This window comes from Cebus imitator, unplaced genomic scaffold (genome assembly GCF_001604975.1).
Source record: "Cebus imitator isolate Cc_AM_T3 unplaced genomic scaffold, Cebus_imitator-1.0 Scaffold125, whole genome shotgun sequence".
In the NCBI taxonomy this organism is placed as follows: domain Eukaryota; kingdom Metazoa; phylum Chordata; class Mammalia; order Primates; family Cebidae; genus Cebus; species Cebus imitator.
In genome coordinates this window covers 1,372,679-1,397,875 of record NW_016107440.1, presented here as the reverse complement: position 1 = coordinate 1,397,875, position 25,197 = coordinate 1,372,679, and the positions used below count along the sequence as shown (strand labels likewise).

Sequence of the window (25,197 nt, the reverse complement as noted above, 5' to 3'; positions counted from 1 at the left end):
TGTTTTTCTGCATGTAGCTTTTTTTCATAGTTGAAACCACATTATACAAACAGTTTCACATTCTGGTGGGCTGGTTTTTCATGAAGTACAACAGGTATTTCCTCAAGTCTCTAAACTCTCACTCTGCACCCCTCATCTACTATTTCCCAGTGATGTGGCTTTGGCCAGCCGCTGCAGTTTGCTATTACAACAAGTAAACCTGCAACCCACACCTTGGGAGAGAACTTGCTTCTCTCCTGAATCTCAGTGAGCATTTTAACCGCCACCCCGTTAGACAGGACGCAGCCGCAGCAGAAAGCGAGTAACTCCTCTCGGTTCTGGAAAAGTTCAACACAGAAAGCAACTGTGGAGTCCTTGGCAAGGTTTAACCGTGAGCATTCAGAAAGATAACGGATTTTCTCACACGCACGGGCATTTCAGGGCTGCAAGCCCAGCCCCGCCACCCTGCAGCTGGGGCCTGCCTCCTGCCGCCCCGACCCACTGCGACGGCGCCCGGCCCCCTTACCTGGGCAGCGCCAGGGCTTCCTCCGTGCGGCCGAGGATGCCGACGACGGCGGGCAGCGCCAGCACCCCGTCAAGGTCGAACACTGCCGCGCGCAGCGCCATGGCGGCGGAGTTGCAGCCTGACCTCGGGACCCGGAGCTAACCCGGGAGACGCGCCAAGGTGGTGGCGCATGACCCTCCCAGCTTGGCCCGGCCCCGCCCCTGCCCTGGCCCCGCCTCCTCCCCGCCCCGCCTTAACCTGGCTCCGCCCCCTTTCCGGGTCCTGGCAGGACCAGGTCCGGCCCGCAAAGAGTACGGGGAAGGGGATGGGCGGCGGAAAGGGTGTCAAAGGGAGAGGCAGGGAGGTCAGGGAGACGGGAACCCCAGGCTAGAATCTTGCCTCTGGATATCGCCTTCCACTGTCTCAAAGGAAAGTCCAGGGACTCCTATGCCCGCTCCCAATGCCCCTGCAGAAGCTGCTTGAAGAGGCAGACCCAGGCCCTAGCCTTCCTGGACTGGCGGACAGTTCGCTGGGAACTTGCCGGACTTGGAATGCCTGGGAAAGAGGCCGCAGACCCTGTGTGTGTGCATTGTGCGCGTGTGTGCGCGTGTTGGTATATCCGGAGAATTTTCTAGATGCAGAACATAGGATCACAGATCCTCACTATCCTGACCACTCCTCTAGGCACGCTCTTCTTTGCCCGGGCAAATGTGTTTCTAGAATAAAATATGATGTTCCGGCTATGGTGTGCCAGCCCAGAATACTTCGATTTCAATCTCTTGAGTACTGAGGCTTAGAAGAACTAAATGTGGGCTATTTTCCTTTTGTACATGCTACTTGTAATAATTCTGTCTAAACATGTGTGTTTGTTTTTAATCACCGATTTCCACACTATTGGCTCATTTATGTTCCTAGGAAAACTAAAACTTTGGGAGTCCTTGAGCACAGTGGAGTCTTTGAGTAGTGGAGCTCCGTGAATTAAAAACCATGTCTTTGGTGGAGACCAAATAGAGTGAGTGAGGTCTCCATCAGCGGAGGCTTCACTCTTGAATGTGTCTCTGTGGATTTATCCAAGATGCCCTCCACCACGGAGCTTCCAGAACCTTATGAGAGGTTGTCAGATACCTCACTGTAGCTGGGAGGTCTACAACAGTCTCTGGATCTAGTAATCAACAAGATTGACAAGAGCTGTGGGTTTCCTCTGGGCTATTTGCTCTTAGCCAGCTATGCTGTTGTTTTCTCCCCTAGCTTTGCAACCTCTTCTAGGCTTCTGCCTGGAGCAGTGTTTTCTGAGATTCTTGCCCAAGAAGCAGAGTAGCCAACAATGCCAAATGTTACAGAAAGAACTGGAAAAAAAAAAAAAAAAGCTGTCCAATTTTGGACTTGGATGACACTGGGTTATTTCAGAACACTTTCCGTGGGCCCTTTGGTGGTAGACAATAGATTACTCTGGATTTGAAGACTGAAAGGTCAGTAGAGAAGGGAATACAGCAAACTAGTTTCTCAGGAAGTTAGTTGATCTCAAAGGTAGAACTGAATTAAAAAAATAGAAAGCAAATTGCCACCTGAACTATATAGTATGAAACCTCTTAAATCTCCAGGTTGGGCGTGGTGGCACACACCTGTAATCCCAGCACTTTGGGAGGCTGAGGCGGGTGTATCACTGTCAGGAGAAAACCCCACAAGAGCCAAGGCAAGGGTCTGAAGCCTCAACATGTTCTCCTATAAACATAGAAACAAATTAGAGATATAGTTACATAGTTATTCCTATACATGATCATATATAATCACATAGCTATTCATATGTAAATACAACTGTATACGCATATATAATCATCTAATCTTTAATCTTACTAATAAGCCTCAGGTCAAGAAGTATGGGACTGAAGTGGCAATGGAAAAGCGGTGACCCCAAGACAAGATGCTCTGAGTCCTCTGTCACGCCCGCAAAAGGGCTGCTGGAGGACGCCTCGGCTGTGCGACAGTGTCAGCACTGAGAAAGCGCCCGCTGTTTAGCCAGCCAGGGGAGGAGACATCCAAGATGGCCAAGACGTCTCATCCCCTGAGGATCGAGGAGAAAACTCCAGTTCTCCAAGCTCTTGTGGGAGGCCTGAGGGCTGTCAGGGAGGCCCACAGACATCCGGGGACTTAATTGTCTCCATGTGGTGCTGCGCTTCAGCGGTCACGTTCTGTGGCTACTTTCAAGTTCTGCTTCTGCACCTGGTTCCTCTTTTCCTTGGAAGATAAGAATTAGTAATAGTAACATAAATCATAGTGACCTTGCTATTTCTTGACAAGTATGGAAAAAGTGCTGACTCCTTAGGTTTTCTCCTCCCCTGGGCTTCTTCAAAGTCCCCCTATCTCCAAGACATGTGATTTACCTGACCCTGTCACTGACCACCATGACCTCATCCTACCTGCCTTTCCCCGGCTTTGTACTCAATAAAAGAGTGTCCAGGCACTTAGGGCCACGGCTGGTCTCCACGCTTTTGGGTAGCAGTGGACCCGTGGGCCCAAACTCTCTTTTCTCTATCCCGGTGTATAGTGTGTCTTTATTTCTAATTTCTCATCTCCACACCAGCAGGGAGGGACTCGCTGGACCCTGTAAGGCTGGACCCTATAGATCACCTGAGGTCAGGAAATAGAGACCAGCCTGACCAACATGGCGAAATCCCGTCTCTACTAAATACAAAAAATTAGCCGGGCATGGTGGTGCATGCCTGTAATCCCAGCTACTCAGGAGGCTGAGGTGGGAGAGCCACTTGAACCCGGGAGGCGGAAGTTGCAGTGAGCCACGATCGAACCACTGCACTCCAGCGTGGGTGACAGAGTGAGACTCCGTATCGAAAACAAAACAAAACCAAACAGCTACAGTAATTTCTGTTGCCTGCATTCTGAATTCTGCATCTAGCACAGTATTGCTTATGAATACATAAGTATGTTTATAAAACAGTAAAGTGAGGAGGAATGATACACCTCCTACAGAACTAGCTTTCATAAAGTCCCTTTTGAGAAGAAAAATTTTAAAATGTAGAAATATGTGTTTCACTTTCCTCTTTGGTTAAGAGAAAGCTATGAAGCTATCACATGGACTTTTATTTATTCAGGAGGGGTTAAGTAGTAAATTGCTCTGATCTGGAATATTTTATAATGCCTGTGAGTTACAGTCCTTTCTGGCTGAATTGCTTAGGCAAAGATTAAAGGTCTCAGTTGCATTTCACTGCGCTTTGCCCTTTCCCATGGGTCATGCTTCTCCTGTGTTTTCTGCTACTAAGGTACAGAGAGATAAGGGCTTACCCAGCAGGGCTATGGGAACTGGATAGCTTTTTGAAATGTAAATCCTAACCCCTATGTCTGCTAATTTTAGTGTTTATGAAATATGTTTTAGGCGATAGCATGAATCATAAAAGATGGCTAATGTAGTAGTGAAAATTTATAAATTATACCTGATTTCAATCACTAAACTCATAATGAACTTACAATGACCTCATTAGGGTTTATTTTGGGTTTCTGCCATTCCTATGCCTTCCCCACGTCCTGCTAGTCCTTGATTGCCCAACTGTATTTTGTAAAACCTGTTTAATCACTAAGGGTTGAGAGGGAAGGGTACACACTGCTGCTTCTCTCTGCTGTAGATACTTTAATCGAGTTCAAAGTAAAGTTACCTTGGGCTGTTTTCTAAACCTACAATCCACTTGGAGTTTTGTCCTTTATTTAATGCAGCAAACAAATGTTTTGAATTAGAGCAGGAGGCTGGACTCGGAGCTGGATGGTCCCTGGTGAGACTTGGAGTTCTATCCCTGTGGAGTGAGGATGGGGTTTGGGGGGACTTTTTGCTTGTGTGAGGAATGGTTGCATTCTGTTAGATTCTGTATTTGTCTGTTTGACATCCACTATGTGCGGGGCCAAACTAACAGCCAGCGTTGCTTACGTCTCCCCTGCAGCCAGCTTTTACAGGTGCACTAAAGTCATAGTACAAACCCTCTGCCCAATCTTGACTCAGTATCCACAACAGCCCTAATTGTCTAACTCTCACACACCAAGCCAGTATTTCTCCTGCCTCAAATCACCTCAGAGCCAGGTACTGGGCAATCAGACACCACCCCTATAGCCCAGAACCCACCAAGAGTATGAAGTCTGTCTCATCGAAAGCTGCTTCCTTGCAATGTCCTGGCTTTCCCGGGAAACCCCATGCAGGCTGGGGGCCAGCCTTCCCCCATTGTGGCCTCCGCCTCCTGGCACTCCCTGGTGCTGCTCCTTGTGGCCCTATGTGGCTTTGCGGGGATGTGCCACCCCTTCTGAGTCAAGGGATCTGTGAGTACAGACTCACTCCGTTATGACAGTCACTTCTGTGTCTGCATGTCTTACCATACCTGATTAAAACAAATTCTGGGTACAAATTTTAGGACAATTAGGTGCAAACATTTTTTTTCAAAATGTGATGATGGAAAGTTGAGTGTGCATTGATGTTAGGAGACAAAGAGCTAGATTGTGGTGGGGGTGGGTTGCGGGTTTCCAGCATTGAAACAACTTTCAGATATTTAGGAATGTCCCCCCTCTTGAAGTAGGCAGAGGCCACCTTCCACAGATTCCTGCTTCCTTGGTCTTCCTGTCATCTGGTTTGGGAGCACAGGTTTTAATCAGATGCATCTGTCCTGACCGTTGTATGCAGAGCCAGTGACACAAAGGAGGAGGGCTGGAGAAGAATTAACTATGGCAGCAGCGGCAGGAGCAGGGACTGATTCTTCCCAGGACAGCAGTGACAGCAGCACCCGAGATGGTGCCAGGTTCACATGCAGCTCTGTAGCAGCAGGGCCCACCACGCTGGCCACGGGACAGAGGCCTCCCTCTTCTCCCTGCTCTTCAAGCAGCACCTCCAGCTTTCTAGGTGCTTCTGTGACCCCCCTTTCTCCCTCAATAGAAACATTCTTCACTTAAAGGAATTGGTAGGTTTTTATTGCTTGCAACCAAGAATCCGGATAGATACAATTTGTGATATTCTCCTCCCTCCCTCCCTCCCTGCCTCTCTCCCTCCTTCCCTCCCTCACTCCCTTCCTTCCTTCCCTCCTTCCTTCCATCTCCAGATGGAAAATGTATACACCTAACTTTATATGTATATATAGACACACACATATACTATGTGTGTGTGTGTGTGTGTGTGTGTGTGTGTGTAAATATGGTAAAGTATTAAGATTTGTTAATTTGAGGAGCGGAAATATGAATGTTCATGGTTTTTTGGTATTTTATATCTTTTAATGCTCTCAAAAGATGATGCTAGCAATCGTATGCACACATGTACGCACAATGCATGTGTGTATTTGTGTTTATTTGTGCTAATTGACTCCTCCTAGTAAGCCTATGAATCAGGAGCCATTGTCCACATCCTCTTTTTACATCTGAGGAAACTGAGGCACAGGAAGCTGAGGCTGGTCCAGGATCACGCAGATGTTCAAGAAGAGAGCTAGAAATCCAGCCTCAGCAGTTTGTGGCCAGGTCATGCCCAGGGCCCTTGCTTTTAACAAACTAAGGGAGATGAGCTAGCAAGTAGCTTGAGGGAAAGGCCAAAACTGAAGAGTGTTTTTAGGATGGGGAATGAGCTTAGTTAGGGGTTGAGGGGAAGGAACAAGTGGGGAGGGGAGGGAGGGTTTGAGAAAGGCTGGGCTGTACACAGAGGGGGTGCTGTCCAGATCACAGCGGTCAGGATTCGCCAAGCACGGAAAGAGACAGGAGTCCTGACCTGACGCTGGAGAAAAGGAGGCTTCTTTGGAAAATCGAAGGCAAGGTCACCTGCAAGGAGGCCGAGGGGGTGACAGGGAAGCAGCCACACTGGTGGCCGCGTGAGTGACCTGCGGTTCTCCAGGTTGGTCGGGGGAGGGGTCCCACAGGGAACGAGGGGAAGGGGAGAACGGTGGGCTGGCTGGCAGCTCTGTTCTCACTCCAAGTTTGCTGAAAACTCTACTGCTATTTTGACAGACAGACCCAGGACCCAGGACCCAGAACCTATGGGTGCACTCAGGGGCCCCGGGCAGTGATCCTGGAGCCCAGGGGTCCACAGAGCAGGGAAGAGAGCATCGTGTCCACACAGCAGGGAAGGGAGCATCGTGTCCACACAGCAGGGAAGGGAGCATTTGTCGTGACTGGACAGTGGTGACGGGACAGAGGGAGGGAGAGCTGCATCTGTCCCCACCGGACACAGGCTGGAGAGTCACAGGCTCCTCCTCCTTCCCCTCCAGAGAGGGTGTGTGTGTGTGTGTGTGTGTGTGTGAGAGAGAGAGAGAGAGAGAGAGAGAAATTGAGAGAGAGAGAGTGAGAGTGGGAGAAGGCAGCGTGAGCCTGTGTGCTTGCGAGCTGAGCCCTCATTCCTTCCTGGGGTCAGGCTTGGGTTTCACCTGCAGAATCGCTTGAGCTGGGCTGCCTGGGCTGCCCTCCTTAGTGACACTTGCGTGAAGCCTCTCTGGCTGCCAGAACTGGGCAGCCCCAGAAAAACCGACTTCTCTGCAGAGCTTGCCCAGCTGTCCCCGGGAAGCCAACTGCCTGTCACAGTAAGTCCTCCTCTTGATGGGGTGTCTCCTAAACCCTCACGCTTCAGCCTCTGTTTGCCCATGAAATGAAATGACTGAGCTCTATTCTGTACCTGCCACTCTATTTCTGGGGTGCCTTTTGTAGGCTTCCCAGAATCTCCAAGCCAGGCTGGTTCTTTGCATCCTTTGAGTGACCTGTCTTCTTCTGTAACCACAGGTAAGAAAGGCGCCCAAGGCTTACGCTGGGGGTGGTGTGCATGTCAAGAGATTGTGGATGTGGAGTCAAACAAATATTAGCAGTTTCTGGGTGCTCAGGAGGCGGTTATGTCTGAATGCTGAATGTCTCCTGCTCCCGGAAATATTTTCATCTCCTGGTTGTCCCTGTTGGGGTTGTCCACAGCCAGGTGATGATGAACACCTCCTGGCTAGAATGGCCAGCCCAGTCTCAGGAATAGTGACTTTATTATACTGTATCTGCTCCAATGTCTTTATTACTGCTGTCCATTCTTTTGTTCATTTATTTATTCATTCAGTAAATTGACTATGTGCTCTAAAAAGATTAACAGACACTGATGCTATTTACTGGCTTAGAAGGTAAATACCTTCCAGGGCTCTTCAAGTTCTTCACAGCTGGGCTTGTTCCAATGCTGGAATTTGTGAAGTGGATTCCTCCCTCCGCTGGTGTGGTAGTTCGGATGACCTTCAAGATCCCACCCAACCCTGAGATGTTAAACTTCTGCAATTAAGCAAAGCAGATATAAAAGCTAGAAATGTGCTCCCTGGCCCCTAAGCACCTCTAGTGAGCTTATTTGGACGTAGAAACAGTACTGTTTTATCTGATGGAGGGGCTTCTTTGGGGGTGTAGGGTTGCCAGTTGTGAAAAAGTGGAGACCCGTACGCTTGGGGAGGTTGTGATGGCAGAACTCTCCTTTCGGGGATGGCAGGGAGGAACCAGGTGGGATGGAAGCCGGTTTTCGGGAGAAGGAAGTGTTCATGAAAAGAGGAGAGTGTGGCCTGATGTGTGGGAAGCTGCAAACAGCAGAACCACGAACAGGGAAGGGAGCTCCAATCACCTTGACCTCCATGGAGCCAGGATTCAGGCGGGCTGGAGGTGCTGCGTGAGTGTGGGGGTGGGGTGGGGGTGGGCTGGCACTGGTGTACAGGAGCAGTGACACAAGCGCAGTGGGGACACTGATGTCTCAGCAGTTTCCATATGCAATCTCTTTTATACAGGCTTCTCTGTGCACCCCATTCACCCAGACCCACTTTCCAGTTAGGGACCTTAGCCCACTGTCTCCTCTTCTACAAATCTGCCAGTCCAGCCACTGAGAGGGTCAAAGTCTACAGCTCTTTTTCTTTTGACATCTTCCTAACCAGAGGTGGAAGCTTCCTGTAATTACTGTTAATCGCCTGGAAAATTCCTCCTTTGGTTTCCAGTGACAAATGAAATGATACAGTGGGCTCCTCACAGGGGATGCAGATTTGAGGCATCTTGCTGGGAATACATCCTCTAGAGTCACTGGGTCTTGTTTGCACATTCTTCTGGAGGGTCTCAAGTGGCTCTTTTTGGTTCTCTAGGTGATGCAATTTTAGCATGCCTGGATTCCTATTCTCACTACTGGAGAAAAAAAATATCCTTTTTAAAAAATGCGCTTGGTTAAAAGGTGAAACAGATGATAGTCTTGGAGTCTGCAGCTGTGATATTGGCTGGCTGGATGAGAATGTGAATCTGCACTAGAGGAACCTCGTAGAATCTGGGATCCAGGTGGGCCTGCCTTTGGGGTGAGGTGCCTATGCCCTCTCCTCACTTGGCCTCAGTAGACCTTAGTCCTGATGGTGGCTTAGCAATGACAGACACAGTGCTGGGTCTACAGAACACAGGAGGCTGAGTTGGTTATACAAAATTGCCCTCCTTCTTCACGCCACATCATCATTTATCACGTTCTAGTTTAGAAGCTGAAGACCTTAGCTTGAATCTCAGCTTCACCGCTTTTTATCTATATGGCTTTGGTCAACTTCTCAGAACATCAGTTTTTCTACTTACATAAAAGGGATAATATCTCTTCCTCACAGCCTCCTAGTGCTCATGTGAGGCCCAAATGAGGTCAAGGCTGGAAAAATGCCGCGTAAACCTGAAAACTACATAAATACAGGTGTTCTTAAAAAGACCTTTTAGGAATTAACGTCAAAGGGGATTCTGAAATGCTAGTTCCCTGAAATGACTCAGCCTCATGTTCTAATATCTGGCAAAAATGTCAAGCCTGTATGAGAGTAGACGTAAGCAATGGAATTTCACAACTCTTCTTTATTTTAACTAGCAAGTGAAACTTCTAGATGGCAGTGAGCCACAGGTAAATGGGAGAGGGCATGGACTCTTTGAGGATCTTAAATCCTCCAGGGTGGAAAGGATGGAAGAGGGACAAGGAACCAGAAAGGTAGCTTTGTGACTGTCAGGTGTTTGGATGATTGCGGAGAGCAGAGAAAAAGCTTCGTCTGCTCTGCAGTTGCCCCTGGGTATTGGTGAAATTTAACCTCTGGTGGCAACACAAGGGTCTCTAAACTCAAGTCAGCTCAACTCAAGCATCTCTCAGATGCTTACACAGATTCAGACTCAGGGAAGAACTTCCCAATGTGGAGAGTTGTAAAAAGCCTGGAAAGGGCCCCCCTGGATGGCCTTGGAAGCAATGGGGCTAAACGAATAAAGCCATGCCCACATTAGGGGTGGATGTGTGGATGAGACTCTAGCATTTTCCTTCCTTGTGGTTCTTCTCTACTCACGCTCACTCAGTGACTTGTCCCTGGTGCCTGGCTCACTGTTGGCCCTGATGAAGAGTGAGGTAGTGCCATTCTCCAACAGTCCAAGCAGAAACAACAACAACAACATGAATGAGGTTGGTGGAAAAATAAAAATAAATGATCACGCCATGAGTGCAAATATTTGACGCAGTGCTGCTCCCCAAATTGACAAGCCTTCGTCTCCTTCAGCAGGCTCTTGGAGCCCTCCTCCTCCCCCCGGATATCTTTTGCAGGTGGCTCTGCACACCTGGAACCCACAGAGTGATCTGGGGCTGCGCTTGGGGCCAGAGGGAGGAGGTGAATAAGAGACAGTGGTCACCCTTAAGGAGCGACCTTACGACAGGAATTTCCACGTTTCTCTGAAAGCCCCATTTGACCTTTCAGATCAGTGTGGCGAGCCCATTTCCTGGGCCTCAGCCCTAAGGTGATTCCAGATAAACACAGCTGACTTAAAAAAAAATTATTACCGTAGCAAAATATACATAATATAATTTACCACTATAACCATTATTAAGTATATATAGTTCATCGCATTAAGAAGATCCACATTGTTGTGTAGACATCACCACCGTCCATCTGCAGACCTTTTTCATCACCCTAAACTGAAACTCTGCACCCATTGAACAATAGCTCCCCACTCCCCACCCCCTAGCTCCTGGCAGCCACCATTCTACTTTCTGACTCTAGGAATTTGACTATTCTAGGAATTTCCTATAAGTGGAATCATATTGTCTTTGTCTTGTTGTAACTGGCTTATTTTACTTAGCATAATGCCCTCAAGGTTCATCCTTGTTGTAGCATGGGTCAGAGTTTCTGTCCTTTTTGAGGATAAATAATATTCCATTGTATGGATAGACCACATTTGTTTAGCCATTCATCTGTCACTGGATACCTGAGTTGCTTCCACTTTGTACACAGCTGACTGCTGAACTGAACTCCATTGCGATGGAAGAGTGGAGTCAAATCTACACAAAGTTTGGGTGAGCTCCTGCTGCTGTGAGATGAGGGGAGGGCATGTAAAGCACACCGTAGGTATTGCTGCCCACTCGAAAATTCTTTAATATTAAGTAACTGATACATCCTGATAGTGGGAAATTTGGAAAATGCAGAAAACTGTCAAAAAGAGTAACGATCACCTCTAATCTCTGTGCCCAGAGATAACACAGGTGATCTATTTGTGTGAAGAAGAGATTAAAAGAGAAAAGAGCAAGAGGCTGATGCCAGCTCTCTCTGGAAATCAGTTAGCTGTGCTGTTTCCTTTGCCATGCCTGCTTGGGGGAAGTCCCCTGGGGACAAGCCCCTACACCTTTGAGGGCCAGAGATCCCACATCCTGCCACTGCGGTTCACCTGAGTCACAGAAGCAGCCAATGCCCAGGCTGGGGTGGGTGCTGTACAAACATTCTGCATAATTTGCAGGGCAATGTGAGTTTACTTCCACATGATGTAAAGCTGCAGGGTTTGTTGTGTGGCCATGGCAGCTCTAGCCCAGTGCACTAGGCCTATTTATGGAGGAGCTTCCCACTGCCAGGACCCCTGCTCCTCTCCCGCGGAGGGGCACCGTCCTGGGAGGGCTGCGGGATGCTTTCTCGGGCAGCTCACTCCATGTACCGGGAACCACCGGCCTTTTCCACCTGCCAGCTGGGGATTTTCGGAGCCAGGAAGGAACAAGGAACCTCTATGTGCTGGGGCAAAGGGAGGAATCCCAGGTAGCGGGTGGACGGGGCAATATTATCCCAAGGGAACAGGAGAGAAATGTAATCCTCTATTTCCAATGACTCTTTGAATTGAAACTTCATTCAATTTGGGCCCCTTTCCCCCAAAACACTGGCGTCTGTGCTGTAGTCAGTATATGCCAGCAATTCCAACACATTAAAATTCACATTCCTTCCCACCTTCCTTTTCTCCTACTTGGCACAACCGTCACTGTGCAATGGCACTGGGTCATGGGCCCTGACAACCGCAAGAGCAACCTGCTCCCTGCCCAGCCCTCTGCAGTTCCCTGGGGCCTCTCATGGGCACAAGTGATCCCGTTCGCTCCCGTCACTCCTCCCGCAGGGCAGAAAGTGTTCGATCTTTATCTTAAGACAGAATCTCAGGGGGACTGACCGGCCTTACACAGATCATACCCGGTGGCTTGCTTTTATTTTTATTTTCCTTTTGAGATGGGATTTTGCTCTGTCACCCAGGCTGGAGTGCAGTGGCATGATCAGAGATAATTGCAGCCTTGACTTTCCCAGGCTCATGCCATCCTCCCAGCTTAGCCTCCTCAGTAGCTGAGATCACAGGCACATGCCACCATGCCCAGCTAATTTTTAAATTTTTTTTAATAGAGATGGAGGTCTCATTATGTTCCCCAGGCTGGTCTTGAACTGCCGAACTCACACATTCCTCCCATCTCGGCCTCCAAAAGTGCTGGAATTACAGGCATGAGCTACCATGCCCACCCTTGGTTTATATTTTTCAAGCCACTTTTACCCTTTTTTTTTTTTAAAGTTGTGGCAAAATACACATAACATAAAATTGATTGTTAGTGGCATTTAGTACAAATTGGGACATTGTGCAGCCATCACCACTATCTAATTCCAGAACATTCTCATCCTCCCAAAGGAAATCCCGTACCCGCTATCTGTACCGAGAGCCATTATTATCTCTCTAGGCCACATACACAACATGTCCCTGAAGATGAGGCCCATCGGGGTGCTGTTTCAGAAAATGCTAATTTGAATGTACAAGCTTTTAAGGCAATCATGTTATTTTAGTGATACATATATATGTATGTATGTTTTAAATCACATACTGTGTAAAAGAACATTTAAAAATACTGCTTTCCCCAACTCTCCCATTTCTGAAACATTCATTTCATGTGAAACATCATGTTTACCCTCACCTTTGACATCCATGTTCTTCTGGTCACTAGAACTCTGCATCTTGGTTCCCCATCTCTGGCAAATATCATTGTTCCCACAGTCAAGAGAGTTAGCTGCTGCTTCTTAATCCAGGAGGTGTTTATGTTTTTGATAATAGCTTTTCTTGAGATATAATTCAAATACCGTAAAATGCACCCATTTAAAGCGTGCAATTTGCTGAATATTGTATATTCCCACATCTGTGCAGCATCACATCATGTAGCTCCAGAGCGTTCTTATCCCTGCTGAGGGAAACCCAGTGATCATTAAGCAGTCACTTCCCATCCCTCCTTCCCGCTGCCCCTGCAACCACTGATCTATGTTCTGTCTCTATAGATTTACCTATTCTGCATATCCCGTATCAGTGGGATCATACAATGTGTAGAAAAAAACCGCAAACTGTTTTTCTCTGCTCTCACTCCATAACAATCGACATGGAAGACTTCTGTGACCCCCAAAGATGTGGGGATTTCTCCCACCCGCAAGTCAGCAGTCAATTCTGCAGCAGAGACCAGCTGGGTGCCTTCTAATTCAATTCAGACACCATCCACCTGGAGACAGCTCGGATCCCACAGGCCAAGGGCTCAGTCCCTAACATTGCCCCCCAATTTCAATGCTGATCACAAGTCCCAGGTTGTTTTACCTGTGCTTCTAATCCACTGGTTATACATTGAGGTTCTCATGATCCCCTCTCTGGGTTCAACTAACTTGCTAGAGTGGGTCACAGTACTCAGGGAAACACTGGCATATAAAAGAGAGTGTAAGTTACAGGTGATGAGATGCATACGGTAAGGTATGGGAAGGCGTATGGAGCTTCCAAACCCTCCCCAGGCTCGTCACCCCTCAGGAACCTCCAATTTTCTGCCATTTAGAAGCTCTTCAAAACCTGTCCTTTTGGGTTTTTATGGAGGCTTCATTATGCAGCATGACTGATTAATCCAGTGGCCATTGGTGATCAACTTAACCTTCAGCTCCTCTCCTGTCCCTGGAGGTTTGAGGAGTGGGGCTGAAAGTCCCAACCCTTTAAATCCTGCCTTGGTCTCCCTGTGACCAGCCCCATCCTGCTGCTACGTAGGGGCTCCCAGCCACCAGTCACGCAAAAGGACATCGTTTTGTCCAACTATCTTAGGAGTTGTATTCCAGGAAACAGGATCGAAGACCAAATAGATATTTCACAGTATCACCTTCAGTGTGTGGCTTTTTGCGACTGGCCTCTAGTACTGTGCACAATGCTTTCGAGGTTCCTCCACCCTGTGGCATGCGGCAGTGCCTCAGTCCTTTTTATGGTGGAATCGTGTTCTCTTGTAAGGATTTACTGCCTTTTGTCCATCCATTCATCAGCTGATGGACATTTGTTTGGACAAAAGGCTGTTTCCACCCTTCGAATCTTGTGAATAGTACTGAATACTACCATGATTCTTTTATTAACCACTCTTTGCAGTATGATTACCCACATTTTACAAAGGAGCACTGAGGCAAAGCAATGGGGACCTTGGTGTGATCCTGCGCCCTCTTCTGTCCAGCATGTCAGGGCTGGTCTTAGGGCAGAGTCCCTAGCTGACGCTGGAGAAAGAGGAAGAGGCTGATTCCCCAATAAGCCAGGGAGAGCCCAGGCGCACTTAACTGCTGAGAGGCCTGCTGAGGGCCTTTTGCTCACTTTTCATGCCTGTGTAAAGTGTGAGAAATAGAAGTATGTCTATGTCAAGAGTACATGTCCCTAAGGGCCCTTTCCTGGGCTTGCTCAGGTTTGGTGGTGACAGGAAGCCTCGCAGAATCCAGCTGCAACTCTGCTGGGGACACGGTCCAAGGAGCAACCACAGCAAAGCCCTGATCTGAACTCCTGATGCTCAGGGGAAGCCATGGGCCCCTCCTGTCCTGCTCTTTTGTCCTTCACGAAGCTCAGCCTGTGGTGGCTCCTTCTGATCCCAGCAGGTGAGTGCCTGTCACCTGTCATTGTAAGACTTCATCTCACACCTGTCGGCTCACAAAAAAACTGTAGGGAGGAGTCTGCAGGTGGACTTGTTGCAACTGTCAAAGCTGCAGGGGACTTCAGAGGCCACCAGCCAGGTGGCTGGTTCCACTGGGAGAGGTGGAGGGGCAGTCACAGCTCTAACGTGAGCGTCTGTGTCACCTTAAATGTCTTCAAGCTTCACTGTCCTCAGCTGCAAAACGCAAATAGTGTTGTGGACCTCCCTGGCCTATTGTGAGGATTAAATGAAAGTTTGTGACCAGCATCTAGGATACAGGAGGCACTCGGGACACAGTGTTCTGTCACAGATGGTGCTGACACGTTTGTCTGGGATTTGGAGCTGTAGTTCTCGGCTTGCTTAAACAGCAGAGCCCTGAAGGGGTAAAGCTGTTTGCTGAACACAGTGAAAATTGACATGAGCGATGTCATAGAAACATTTTGAAACACTTTGTTTATCTGATAGGAAGTAGCAAATATCTACAGTTTAAGAAAAAATTGGGGAGGTTCCCAAAGCAGTCAATTTCCACGTTAGCATGATTGGTTTATTGGACAAGTGGGTGGGAACGGGAGACTGCTTCCCCTGGTCAGGTTCACTGCAATGTTGAATCCCTTCTCCCTGCAGCCCCCCACCTAGACCAGGTGTCTCCCCCACTTCCCCATCCCCGCCCCCATGGGTCTACTCCATGTGGAGCTGAATCTTGTCTCTAGATTCAGCTTTCCCCACTTCCCAGCCTCTGCCTCTTCCTCTTGCCACCCCCCTAAAACCTGGCAGTACTATTTCCCACTCTTTTCTTCTCTGACGCCACAAAGCAGCTGAACTTTCCTGAGCTCTGACTCCACAGCCTGCTCATGCTGTGCTCAGCTCTGATAGACACCATCATCTGCCATCCTCAACAGTGTTTTGAGACAGGTTCTGGAGTAGCAGCTCCATTTTACAGATGAGGAAACTGAGGCTCAGTGAGGCTAAATGGCTCTGATTTGTGGCAGGTGGAGAGGAAGCCAAGCACCCACCTTCCAGGGCTCCCGTAGAGCCCCTCTCCTCTCCCAGCCCCACGGTGTTGCCGCAGGGAGGCTCCCACACCCAGGCTGAGGACCGGCTCTTCAAACACCTCTTCCGGGGCTATAACCGCTGGGCGCGCCCCGTGCCCAACACCTCGGACGTGGTGATCGTGCGCTTCGGACTGTCCATCGCTCAGCTCATCGACGTGGTGCGCCTGTCCTCCCATCCCTGGCCCCCGGGAAAAAGAGATCCCAGACCACCCACCGCGTCCCCGGTCCCTTCATCTCTCCCATCCGGGCCCTCACGCACAGCAGTGACCTGGGGTCACGGTGGGGACGGCTCTTCCCGGGGCTGCTACGCCCTCCCCTCTCCCAGCTCTGGAGCCCCCTTCTAGGAGGGCGTTGATTGGAAGCAGTGTCTGTGTGAATCTGAGTAAGATACCCAGAGAATCTGAGTAAAGGTGGGGGTGTCAGAGTGGATGTCAGGTGGGCTGGGCTTGGGGTGTCCATCTTATCAGAGGGTCTGAAACAGTCCATCCCACGCCACCCTGTCTTCTGGGCACACCCCTCTAATTGCTCCTCTTTCTTTCTGGGCCAGGATGAGAAGAACCAAATGATGACCACCAATGTCTGGCTAAAGCAGGTGAGGGCCCCTCCTTCAGTCCAGGCGGGAGGGGACTGGGAACCCGTGGACCCCAGAGCCCCCCAGGACTTCTTTGCTAGTGAGAGACCAGGGAGCAGCAAGACCCTGAACTCACAGTTTACCAAGCAGGTGCCACGTGGGGTGTTCCCAAAACTGACATTTTCCACAAGGCCTGTGTTCTGTGGCTGGACTTGAGTCTAGTGCCTGAGAAGGTCACCTGCAAGAGCCAAGCAGTGCTTCCCTGGTAGCAGGCATCCGTTCATCCCTGTTACTTGGGAATCCTCCCCAAAGCCCCACGGGGGTGGGGGTTCATTCTGCCCCTTTTATAGCTCAGGAGAGCAGGAAGCAGAGAGCAGCTGGGCTGGAAAAGGGGGCCCAGCTGTTCTTGACCCCAAGCCCCAGGCTCCTCCTATGGGAGAATGCTGAGTGCTTAATGTCTGTGCTGCCACCCAAATACCCCAAACTTACAGGCTCCCAGTAGCTGCCAGCTCACTGGATCTCACAGCTTTACAGCCAGGAGTACGGGCAGTTTCTTCTGCTTTATATGGCGACCACTAGGATCACTTGGTGGTATATGACTGAGGGTTCGTCTGGTCTGGAGGGTCTAAGACAGCTTAATTCACACATCAGTCCCTTAGCAAGGATGTCTGGAAGGCTCTGGAAGGTTCTGGAAGGCTGGACTCGGATGGGCCCCTCGCCCTCTTCAGGCACCCTCAGAGTCTCTCCAGCAGGGGAGTCGGACTTCTTGCCTCGTGGCTCAGGGATTCCAGAGTGAGGGACCCAAGAGACAGGAAATAAAAGAAAGTGGGCCAGCATTAATCTTGTTGTACACTACTGGTCAAGGCAGTCTTGAAGCCCGGTTAGATTCAGGAAAGGGAGCATGGATCCCGCTTAGGTTGGAGGCTTCCCTCTCTCTGAAGACGTCATCTAGGTGCTGTTAGGGGTCACTTGGCTCATCTTACAGATGTGTCAGCTGAGGGCCAGAGGGAAGCAGGAACTTGGAAGCTACCCAGTCATGCTGTGTGTGTATGCAGGGAGGCAGGCCTAGAACCTGGTTGCCACAATTGTCCCCAGAGGCTGCTCGCCTGGGCTTCAGGGTTGGGGTGGCAGGGCAAGGAAGGAGTACTGGAATTGAGCCAGGCCAATCAGCAATGCCTCTGATTGGCTAGTGATACTGGGTGAGCTATGTAACTGCTCAGAGCCTCAGTTTCCTCATCTGCAAAATGGGGATAACACATTCTACTGCCACATGCCTGGGAGGATTAATGTACCCCAGTGTGGTATGGTGCCTCGAAATGATGGTTGGACCTGAAAACTTGACAGATGGACTACAGAGAGAGAATAGGAACCTGATGGAGGTAGGGGCACTGCCTGGGACCTGCCCTGGTGGAGGCGGGGTGGGGCCCAGTCTGGTGGGACCCCTGCGGGGCACTTGGGAGCGCAGCTTGAAGGTCCTTGGGTAACTCCCCTGCCTCGCTGTATGCCTCTGGCAGGTTGATTCTCCTGTCTCTGGTCCTCGGTTTGCTCATCTGCTAAATGGGGAGATGCATTCCCTGCTTGCCTCTTCCATGGAGGCTTTTCCTAGATGAAGAGTATAAAACAAACCATAAAGTGTGATGCACTAAAAATGAGAGACTTCACTCGAGATGAGTGAGGTGGCCCGCCGGGGTCGTCCAGCCGGGGATAGGCAGCACGAAGACTAGAGGCAGGACCAGGGTGAACTGCGTGTGCCTAGGACCTGGACGGCTAACTTCCAGGCAAAGCGAGAAGGTTGGTTACTTGCTCAGAGCCCTTTCCCAGCGCCGCAGTTCCCTCCACTCTTCCGGGCTGAATGGGGAGCCCTGGCTGCTCCAAAGGGGCTGCTCGGCCCAGTTCTGCTCTGGGCGTCCTCAGGCTGCGCTAGCTTTGCCCTAGGCTGCTCCCTGGAAGCGAGGTTGACACAAGTCCCTCCCCACACACAGGAGTGGAGTGACCACAAACTGCGCTGGAACCCCGCAGATTTCGGCAACATCACATCCCTCCGGGTCCCTTCCGAGATGATCTGGATCCCCGACATTGTCCTCTACAACAAGTAGGAAGCCACTGGGGTCCTGGGGGGAGGATGGGAGGACCCCTGCCGGGGTGTGCCCCTGGAGTCAGCTTCCTCGCCTCCCTCGTGACTGCTCTGCGGAGGTTGTCTCCCCCTGCTCATTCCTTCATTTATTTCCTCTTGTTCTTGCTCTACACCAAAATGAGTGGCAGCTGAGCACCCGTTGGGTATCAGCACCTGGCACTGTGTTAGAGGGACACAGATTTGTCAATACTGAGTATTCTTTGAAAAAAGTGGTGCAGGCTCAAAGAACAATCCCGTGGGGGCGGCAGTGTTGTGCAGATGGGCAGGCAGCAGCAGGCCAATACCTTCAAAGGGCATGCGCCCACTTGCTATGTGGTTTTCTTTCTCCCAATCATGTTATTTTACAGTTGTCTTCAAAACTAAAAAGGAGTAATCTTTCACCACAGTGACGAGAGGTTGGTAGAAGGGAGAGGAATCTGAAGAGAGTCCCAGTGGACAAAAATAAATCAATAAAAAAGTTTTGGGCCGGACGTAGTGGCTCCCGCCTATAATCCCAGCACTTTGGGAGGCTGAGGCGGGCAGATCACAAGGGCAAGAGATCAAGACCATCCTGGCCATCACCGTGAAACCCTATCTCTATTAAAAATACAAAAATTATCTGGCTGTGGTGATGTGTGCCTGTAGTCCCAGCTACTTGGGAGGCTAAGGCAGGAAAATCGCTTGAAGCCAGAAGGCAGAGTTGCAGTGAGCCTAGATCATGCCCTTGCATTCCAGCCTGGCGACAGAGTGAGACTCCATCTCAAAAAAAGAAAAAGGAAGTTTTGATAGAATAAATAGACATCTATGATTTCATTTCTGTGTTTGGTATCAGGCAATTCTTCCCTTAGAAGTTAAGAAGTTAAGATGAAAAGATGGTGTTATGTTCATCTAAAAATGTTTTCTAAGGTGGGGCTGTAAGGAGGATGGCTTGAGTTATAAATAGGCATGAAAAAGGGCTTTGTGGTCAAATAATTTAGGATAACACCCACACCCGTCCCTGCCTAAGGCCTTTGGAAAATGGCAGAGCACAATAGCATTTAAAAAAATGGTTTTAGAAGTTCAGCAGCAAAGACAGCCACCTAGTCCAGCACTTCCCAATTCATTTGATCCTACTTTGGAAATGCTATTTTTAAAGAAGAATGAAATAAAAGGAAAAACGACCCATTTCTGGATTTTGCTCTTCAGGTGGGTCAGATGGTTTTCTACACTGTCCAGTTCTGGTCAGAACTAAGCCCTTTCACTGAAGCCATTTTGTCGAACACATGTTCATCACAGGTTCTCACACTGGCAGCCCTCACACCGCAGGTACCTAGTGTTTGTGGCTGCTGCGGGACTCACAAACTCTCCACCCCATGATAGCTCTGTGCCCATAACTGGCACCCAGGATCCTTCTGGTTTCTGCTTCCTGTACATGTGGCAGAGGTCAGGAGCAAAGTCCTACATCAAACATGACTTTGAGTTTGAAGATTAACAATAAGACTTCAGCCAGTGTTACTTGATTATTACAAGAAATTTTTCTGGGGGACAAAATTCCAAGCCAAAGTCTTGCTGACGTTTAGAGAAGGGTCCCCTCCACCCAGATACCCCACTCAAGGTTAACTGGAAGGCCTCAAAGAATTTGCAACGTTCCTTCCCCAAAACGAGCACATGTTGCCATCTAGCGGTCATTGTGTGTGAAAAACAAAATGCTTAAAACAAATTTTTTTGGCCGGGTGCTGTGGTTCATGCCTGTAATCCCAGCACTTTGAGGGGCCCAGACGGAAAGATCATGAGGTCAAGAATCGAGACCACCCTGGCCAACATGGTGAAACCCCGTTTCTACTAAAAATACAAAAATTAGCAGAGTGTGGTGGCTCGCGCCTCTAGTCCCAGGTATTTGGGAGGCTGAGGCAGGAGAATCACTTGAATCCGGAAGTTGGAGGTTGCAGTGAGCAGAGATCGCACCACTGCACTGCAGCCTGGTGACAGAGTGGGACTCTCTCAGAAAAAAAAAGATACTTTTTTTTAAAACAAGGTATTTGTTACTCTCTTTCAAAGTTCCTATTTCCAGCCTGCCTATATCTCTACCATGAAACTACTCCATGGGGGAAAAAAAGCCCCGTGTTTCCAAGCACTCTGCTGATTTCTTGGAGTTTAGGATTGCCTGTGGGAATTGGAGGGGGAGGGAGGATGGTTAAGACTTAAGCAGGAGCCCCCCAGCCACCTCCTGGCAGAATCAGGGACTGCGGCCTCCAGGAAGTGCTGCCTAACAGGTCACCATTATTCCAGTGTCCCCAGACCCCTTGTGGGTCCTCCAATGCCTAGTTCCATGATACCCCCGACTCGCCCTCTACTCTTAGCCGCAGCACGCCCTGTGAGTTTTGCACTTCCCACCTGGTCCCTGTGGGACCCTCTACCGGTAAGGCTCTCTGCCATTTCTCAGCCAAATCCTCGCTTCGGCAGGCTTCTCCATGACCCTGCTCACTTTCCAGAAGGGAGTTTCCCCACAAAGCGTCCAGGGAACACTCGGACCACCCTCCTAGTGTTGGCAACTGCCTCCCTGATGTTGCAGTGGTTCCTGGAGACGTCTCATTTCCTCATGACTCCTTAAGGACAGGGACCTTATCTCATATTCCTCTTCTGCACAGTTCTGTTACAGGCCCTAGTGGATGAGGCTGGCTCAAAAACACATGTTAAATGGATACACTCAAGGGAGTACCTTCACCCGCAAAGATGTTTTGTCTCTTCTGAGCAAGGATGATCCCAGGTGGAAATGGGTCCCTCTCCTGAGGGGCCGACTCATCATCTGCTTGGGAAGAAAAACAGAGACATAGATATCACTCTAAAATATTAAACCTTCAATGCGCAGGACAGCTCTGACCCCCCCCCCCGTGATGTCATTCCTACCCCAACCAATGAGCAGCAAGCACATAGCCACACCCACCCCTTCCCCAAAACTGCCTTTGAAAAACTTCTAACCTGCGAACTTTGGAAGACATGCTTTGACTGCTAACTCCATCTCCCACATGGCGTGGCTGGCCTTGTGTCTATTCAACTCTTTCCTTACTGCAAACAAAATAAAATATTACATGAATAAAAACAGGCAATCAAATGACATATACCCCAGATCACAAAGCTATATATTTGTCATACATTGATAGATGATATATAATTATTTTACATTATATATATAAACATCAAAATGTTATTAGTGGTTGTTTTTAGAATTCTTGGTACTTCCCTCTATTCCTCACAATCCCTCCTTTTGTAATTAAGAAGGTAGTAATTGACAAGACAGCTCAGTGGCTATACCTGTGTGTGCTGGGGGAGACTTACATACTTGCATAAATAAACCCTGCCATTGTGGCCAGGTCTGACTCGGTTCTTGGGGGACCCCTGCTGCCGGCTCTCTGAGCAGCCTGGCTCAGGCAGGTGGGTGTGCAAGGGTCCCCCAAGCTCTTCTCCTCTCCCCAGTGCAGATGGGGAGTTTGCAGTGACCCACATGACCAAGGCCCACCTCTTCTCCACGGGCACTGTGCACTGGGTGCCCCCGGCCATCTACAAGAGCTCCTGCAGCATCGACGTCACCTTCTTCCCCTTCGACCAGCAGAACTGCAAGATGAAGTTCGGCTCCTGGACCTATGACAAGGCCAAGATCGACCTGGAGCAGATGGAGCAGACAGTGGACCTGAAGGACTACTGGGAGAGCGGTGAGTGGGCCATCGTCAATGCCACAGGCACCTACAACAGCAAGAAGTACGACTGCTGCGCTGAGATCTACCCCGACGTCACCTACGCCTTCGTCATCCGGCGGCTGCCGCTCTTCTACACCATCAACCTCATCATCCCCTGCCTGCTCATCTCCTGCCTCACCGTGCTGGTCTTCTACCTGCCCTCCGACTGCGGCGAGAAGATCACGCTGTGCATCTCTGTGCTGCTGTCGCTCACTGTCTTCCTGCTGCTCATCACCGAGATCATCCCGTCCACCTCGCTGGTCATCCCGCTCATCGGCGAGTACCTGCTGTTCACCATGATCTTCGTCACCCTGTCTATCGTCATCACGGTCTTCGTGCTGAATGTGCATCACCGCTCCCCCAGCACCCACACCATGCCCCGCTGGGTGAGGGGGGCCCTTCTGGGCTGTGTGCCCCGGTGGCTTCTGATGAACCGGCCCCCACCGCCCTTGGAGCTCTGCCACCCTCCAGGCCTGAAGCTCAGCCCTTCTTATCACTGGCTGGAGACCAACATGGATGTGGAGGAGCGGGAGGTGGTGGTGGAGGAGGAGGACAGATGGGCGCGTGCAGGTCACGTGGCCCCCTCCGTGGACACCCTCTGCAGCCTCGGTCACCTGCACTCTGGGGCCTCAAGTCCCAAGGCTGAAGCTCTGCTGCAGGAGGGTGAGCTGCTGCTGTCACCCCACATGCAGAAGGCACTGGAAGGCGTTCACTACATTGCCGACCACCTGCGGTCCGAGGATGCCGACTCTTCGGTGTGTTGGGGTTGGGAGGGGGGCCTGCCTGGGTGGCCCCATAAGCCTAGCAGGGAATCACCTCACCCCAGAGTGTGAGCTTGGGCAGCTCAGGTCCCTCCTGTGAGGACATGCTTCCCTTGTCATGGTCCTTAGAAACATGGAATAAATGGAGAGAGAGCACGTGTGGCTGGCCACTCTAAGGACACTTATTGGCACGTGGCAGGTTACACACCATGGGGTCAGGCATGAGCAGCTCAGCCTAACAGGAAGCCTGAGAGCTGGAGAGGGAGGACCCCAGATGCTGAACCCGTGACTGCCTCAGGCCTCCATCTCCCACCATTGCCTTGGAGGTGGCGGGAGGTGGGGAGAACATTTCAGGAGAGACCCTGAAAGTCAGCTGTGCAGGAGCAGCCTTTGTCTTGTCTTGTATGGTCCCTTCCTCTGCCTCCTTGTTCCTGGGCTCTGGCCATTTTGCAGACTTCAGTCTTCAGCCACAAATCCTGCAGATTCTTGGTTGTACCAGGTGGACTCCGCCCCCTGGCCCCTGCCATGGCAGTGGCCCCTCCCTGTCCCCTGCCCCAGCCCTCATCTGCCATTGCTATGTGAGCAGGCCCCTGCTCCAGCACAAAATTCTTATCAGCCTCGGGAAGGATGAGAGGCAGGGAGGTTATTACTGGGTGGCTTTGATGACTAGATCAGAAAATTAATCATGATGTAATCCAGGAGCAGTGGGGAATCCAGGCTTCCTTGCCTAGGCTGTGAGCCCAAATTTCGCAAAGCCCCCGCCCTACCCCCAGCCTGCCCGGGGTCCCAGCCACCTTCACTGTTTCCCTCTCCCCAGCTCCAGCAGGTGGGTGAGGTGGCAACCTGTGGGTAGCTAAGTCTGGTGTTGCACTGATGTCACTGCAGGCCCCTAGGAGGACTAGTGCCCTGGGGTGGTCCTGCTGCCCTTTGCGTCCCTCTAGCCTCCTTTACCTATAGCCGGGGAGCATACTATGGACAGGTTTGGGCATGTGGAGGGGCTTTGATTCGAGGGGAATCACCAGGGGAGCTTGCTGGAGCCTTGAAACCGCTCATTGTCCCCTCCCCTCCAGTCACCCAGCTCCCTGCACTGACCTTTGCTCCCCTGGGTCTCTGTGGGGCAGTTGCTGCTGTCCCCATTGGCCATCCGTGCAGGGGCTGTGCATGGGGGGCTGCGTCTGCTTCCCAGGCCTGGTCCCTGTCACTGTGCGCTGTCTTCCTCACAGGTAAAGGAGGACTGGAAGTACGTCGCCATGGTCATCGACAGGATCTTCCTCTGGCTGTTTATCATCGTCTGTTTCCTGGGGACCATTGGCCTCTTCCTGCCTCCGTTCCTAGCTGGAATGATCTGACCGCACCTCCCTCGAGTTGGCTGCCAGGGCACCACTGCTGACCATCTTTTGACCATCTCTGCTGCAGCTGCCTCTAGTGTCCCCTTTGCGGTCAGCAGGTGCCTCTCTGTGGAGTCCTGACCCTGGCCCCGGTATCGCAGGCTTCCATCCAGCTTAACAGGATTGTATCAGGGCTGAGAGCCTACTGGACAAAAAGCCCTGTTTTGGATGCTGAGGAGCTAGGGAAGTTCTGCGGAAGGTCACAAGATGGTGGTGACCAAGTGGAGCAGAGTCGGATTCTCCTGGAGGAGCGGTGCAGACCCCAAGTGACAGAAGAGTCAACCCGGGGGATGCTGGGGCCAGGGTGATGAGGAAGGGAAGGCAGACCTCAAAGGAGGGGTCGTGGGGCAAAGGGGAGGGTTCCTTGGGGTGGAAGGGCTCTGAACGATGTTTGGATTTGGGAATGAGCCCAAAGTGCCAGAACAGCCGGGCGAGGTGGGAGCTTGGAGAGCCAGGTGGGATCTCTCTCAGCCAGGCTGGGGATGAAGTTCGGAGTCTGGCCAAGCCTGCAGGGTTCTGAGCTGGACAGTCCAGCAGGGGAGTGATACAGGCTCTTCCGGAAGGGGAGGAGGCGGGAGGCAGGGCCTGCGTGTGGGGTGGATCTTCCCTACAGGGGAGGGACGGATGGTTGGATACAGGTGACTGGGCTATTCCATCCACCTGGAAGCACCTTGGAGCCCTCAGGCTTCTCCTTGACGTCACTCCCCTCCCTTCCTTGTTGCAAAGTGGCTCTGCACCAGCAGCCCCCAGGAGGTCTGGCACAGCTGAGAGCCACGGCCTGCGGGGGCTCCATATGTCCCTACACATGCAGCAGCCAAACAAGAAAGACCATCCTGAGCTGCTCTGACCCAACTCAGACTCATCTCGTTTGCCCTATCCTCCCTCCCCCCCCCCCCCCCCCCCCCCCCCCCCCCCCCCCCCCCC

At 50.8% G+C, this 25,197-nt stretch overlaps 2 protein-coding genes and 1 long non-coding RNA gene across 9 annotated transcripts in view; 1 reads left to right on the top strand and 2 right to left on the bottom strand.

Annotated features, from left to right (window-relative positions):
- The window catches only part of EPHX2 (epoxide hydrolase 2), a 58,135-nt gene extending 57,406 nt beyond the window's left edge, over nucleotides 1-729 (bottom strand). For both annotated transcript variants that reach the window (XM_017540407.2, XM_017540406.2), the window contains exon 1: nucleotides 506-729. In XM_017540407.2, the coding sequence (XP_017395896.1) occupies nucleotides 506-606 (101 nt within the window). In that variant the 5' untranslated portion in view covers nucleotides 607-729. The remainder of the gene's footprint in view (nucleotides 1-505) is intronic.
- A 4,971-nt stretch (nucleotides 730-5,700) lies between these two features.
- Nucleotides 5,701-25,191, top strand: CHRNA2 (cholinergic receptor nicotinic alpha 2 subunit). Of its 6 annotated transcripts, none has more exons than XM_017540405.2 (7): nucleotides 5,701-7,222; nucleotides 14,454-14,640; nucleotides 15,665-15,885; nucleotides 16,275-16,319; nucleotides 18,281-18,390; nucleotides 21,865-22,879; nucleotides 24,109-25,191. In XM_017540405.2, exons 2-7 carry the CDS (start codon nucleotides 14,568-14,570, stop codon nucleotides 24,232-24,234), a joined length of 1,590 nt encoding a protein of 529 aa, XP_017395894.1. In that variant the 5' UTR covers nucleotides 5,701-7,222; nucleotides 14,454-14,567; the 3' UTR covers nucleotides 24,235-25,191. The 6 variants fall into 6 exon arrangements, with proteins under 6 accessions (XP_017395894.1, XP_037598596.1, XP_037598598.1 ...); XM_037742668.1 differs by having other exon boundaries at nucleotides 5,703-7,222; nucleotides 15,726-15,885; XM_037742670.1 differs by lacking the exons at nucleotides 14,454-14,640; nucleotides 15,665-15,885 and having other exon boundaries at nucleotides 5,703-7,222.
- LOC108312474 lies at nucleotides 20,899-22,045 on the bottom strand. The gene is made up of 3 exons (XR_001828653.2): nucleotides 21,908-22,045; nucleotides 21,370-21,456; nucleotides 20,899-21,196 (listed from the first exon to the last, which is right to left on the bottom strand). It is a non-coding gene; the product is annotated as an uncharacterized LOC108312474 (long non-coding RNA).
- Nucleotides 25,192-25,197: the final 6 nt, after the last annotated feature.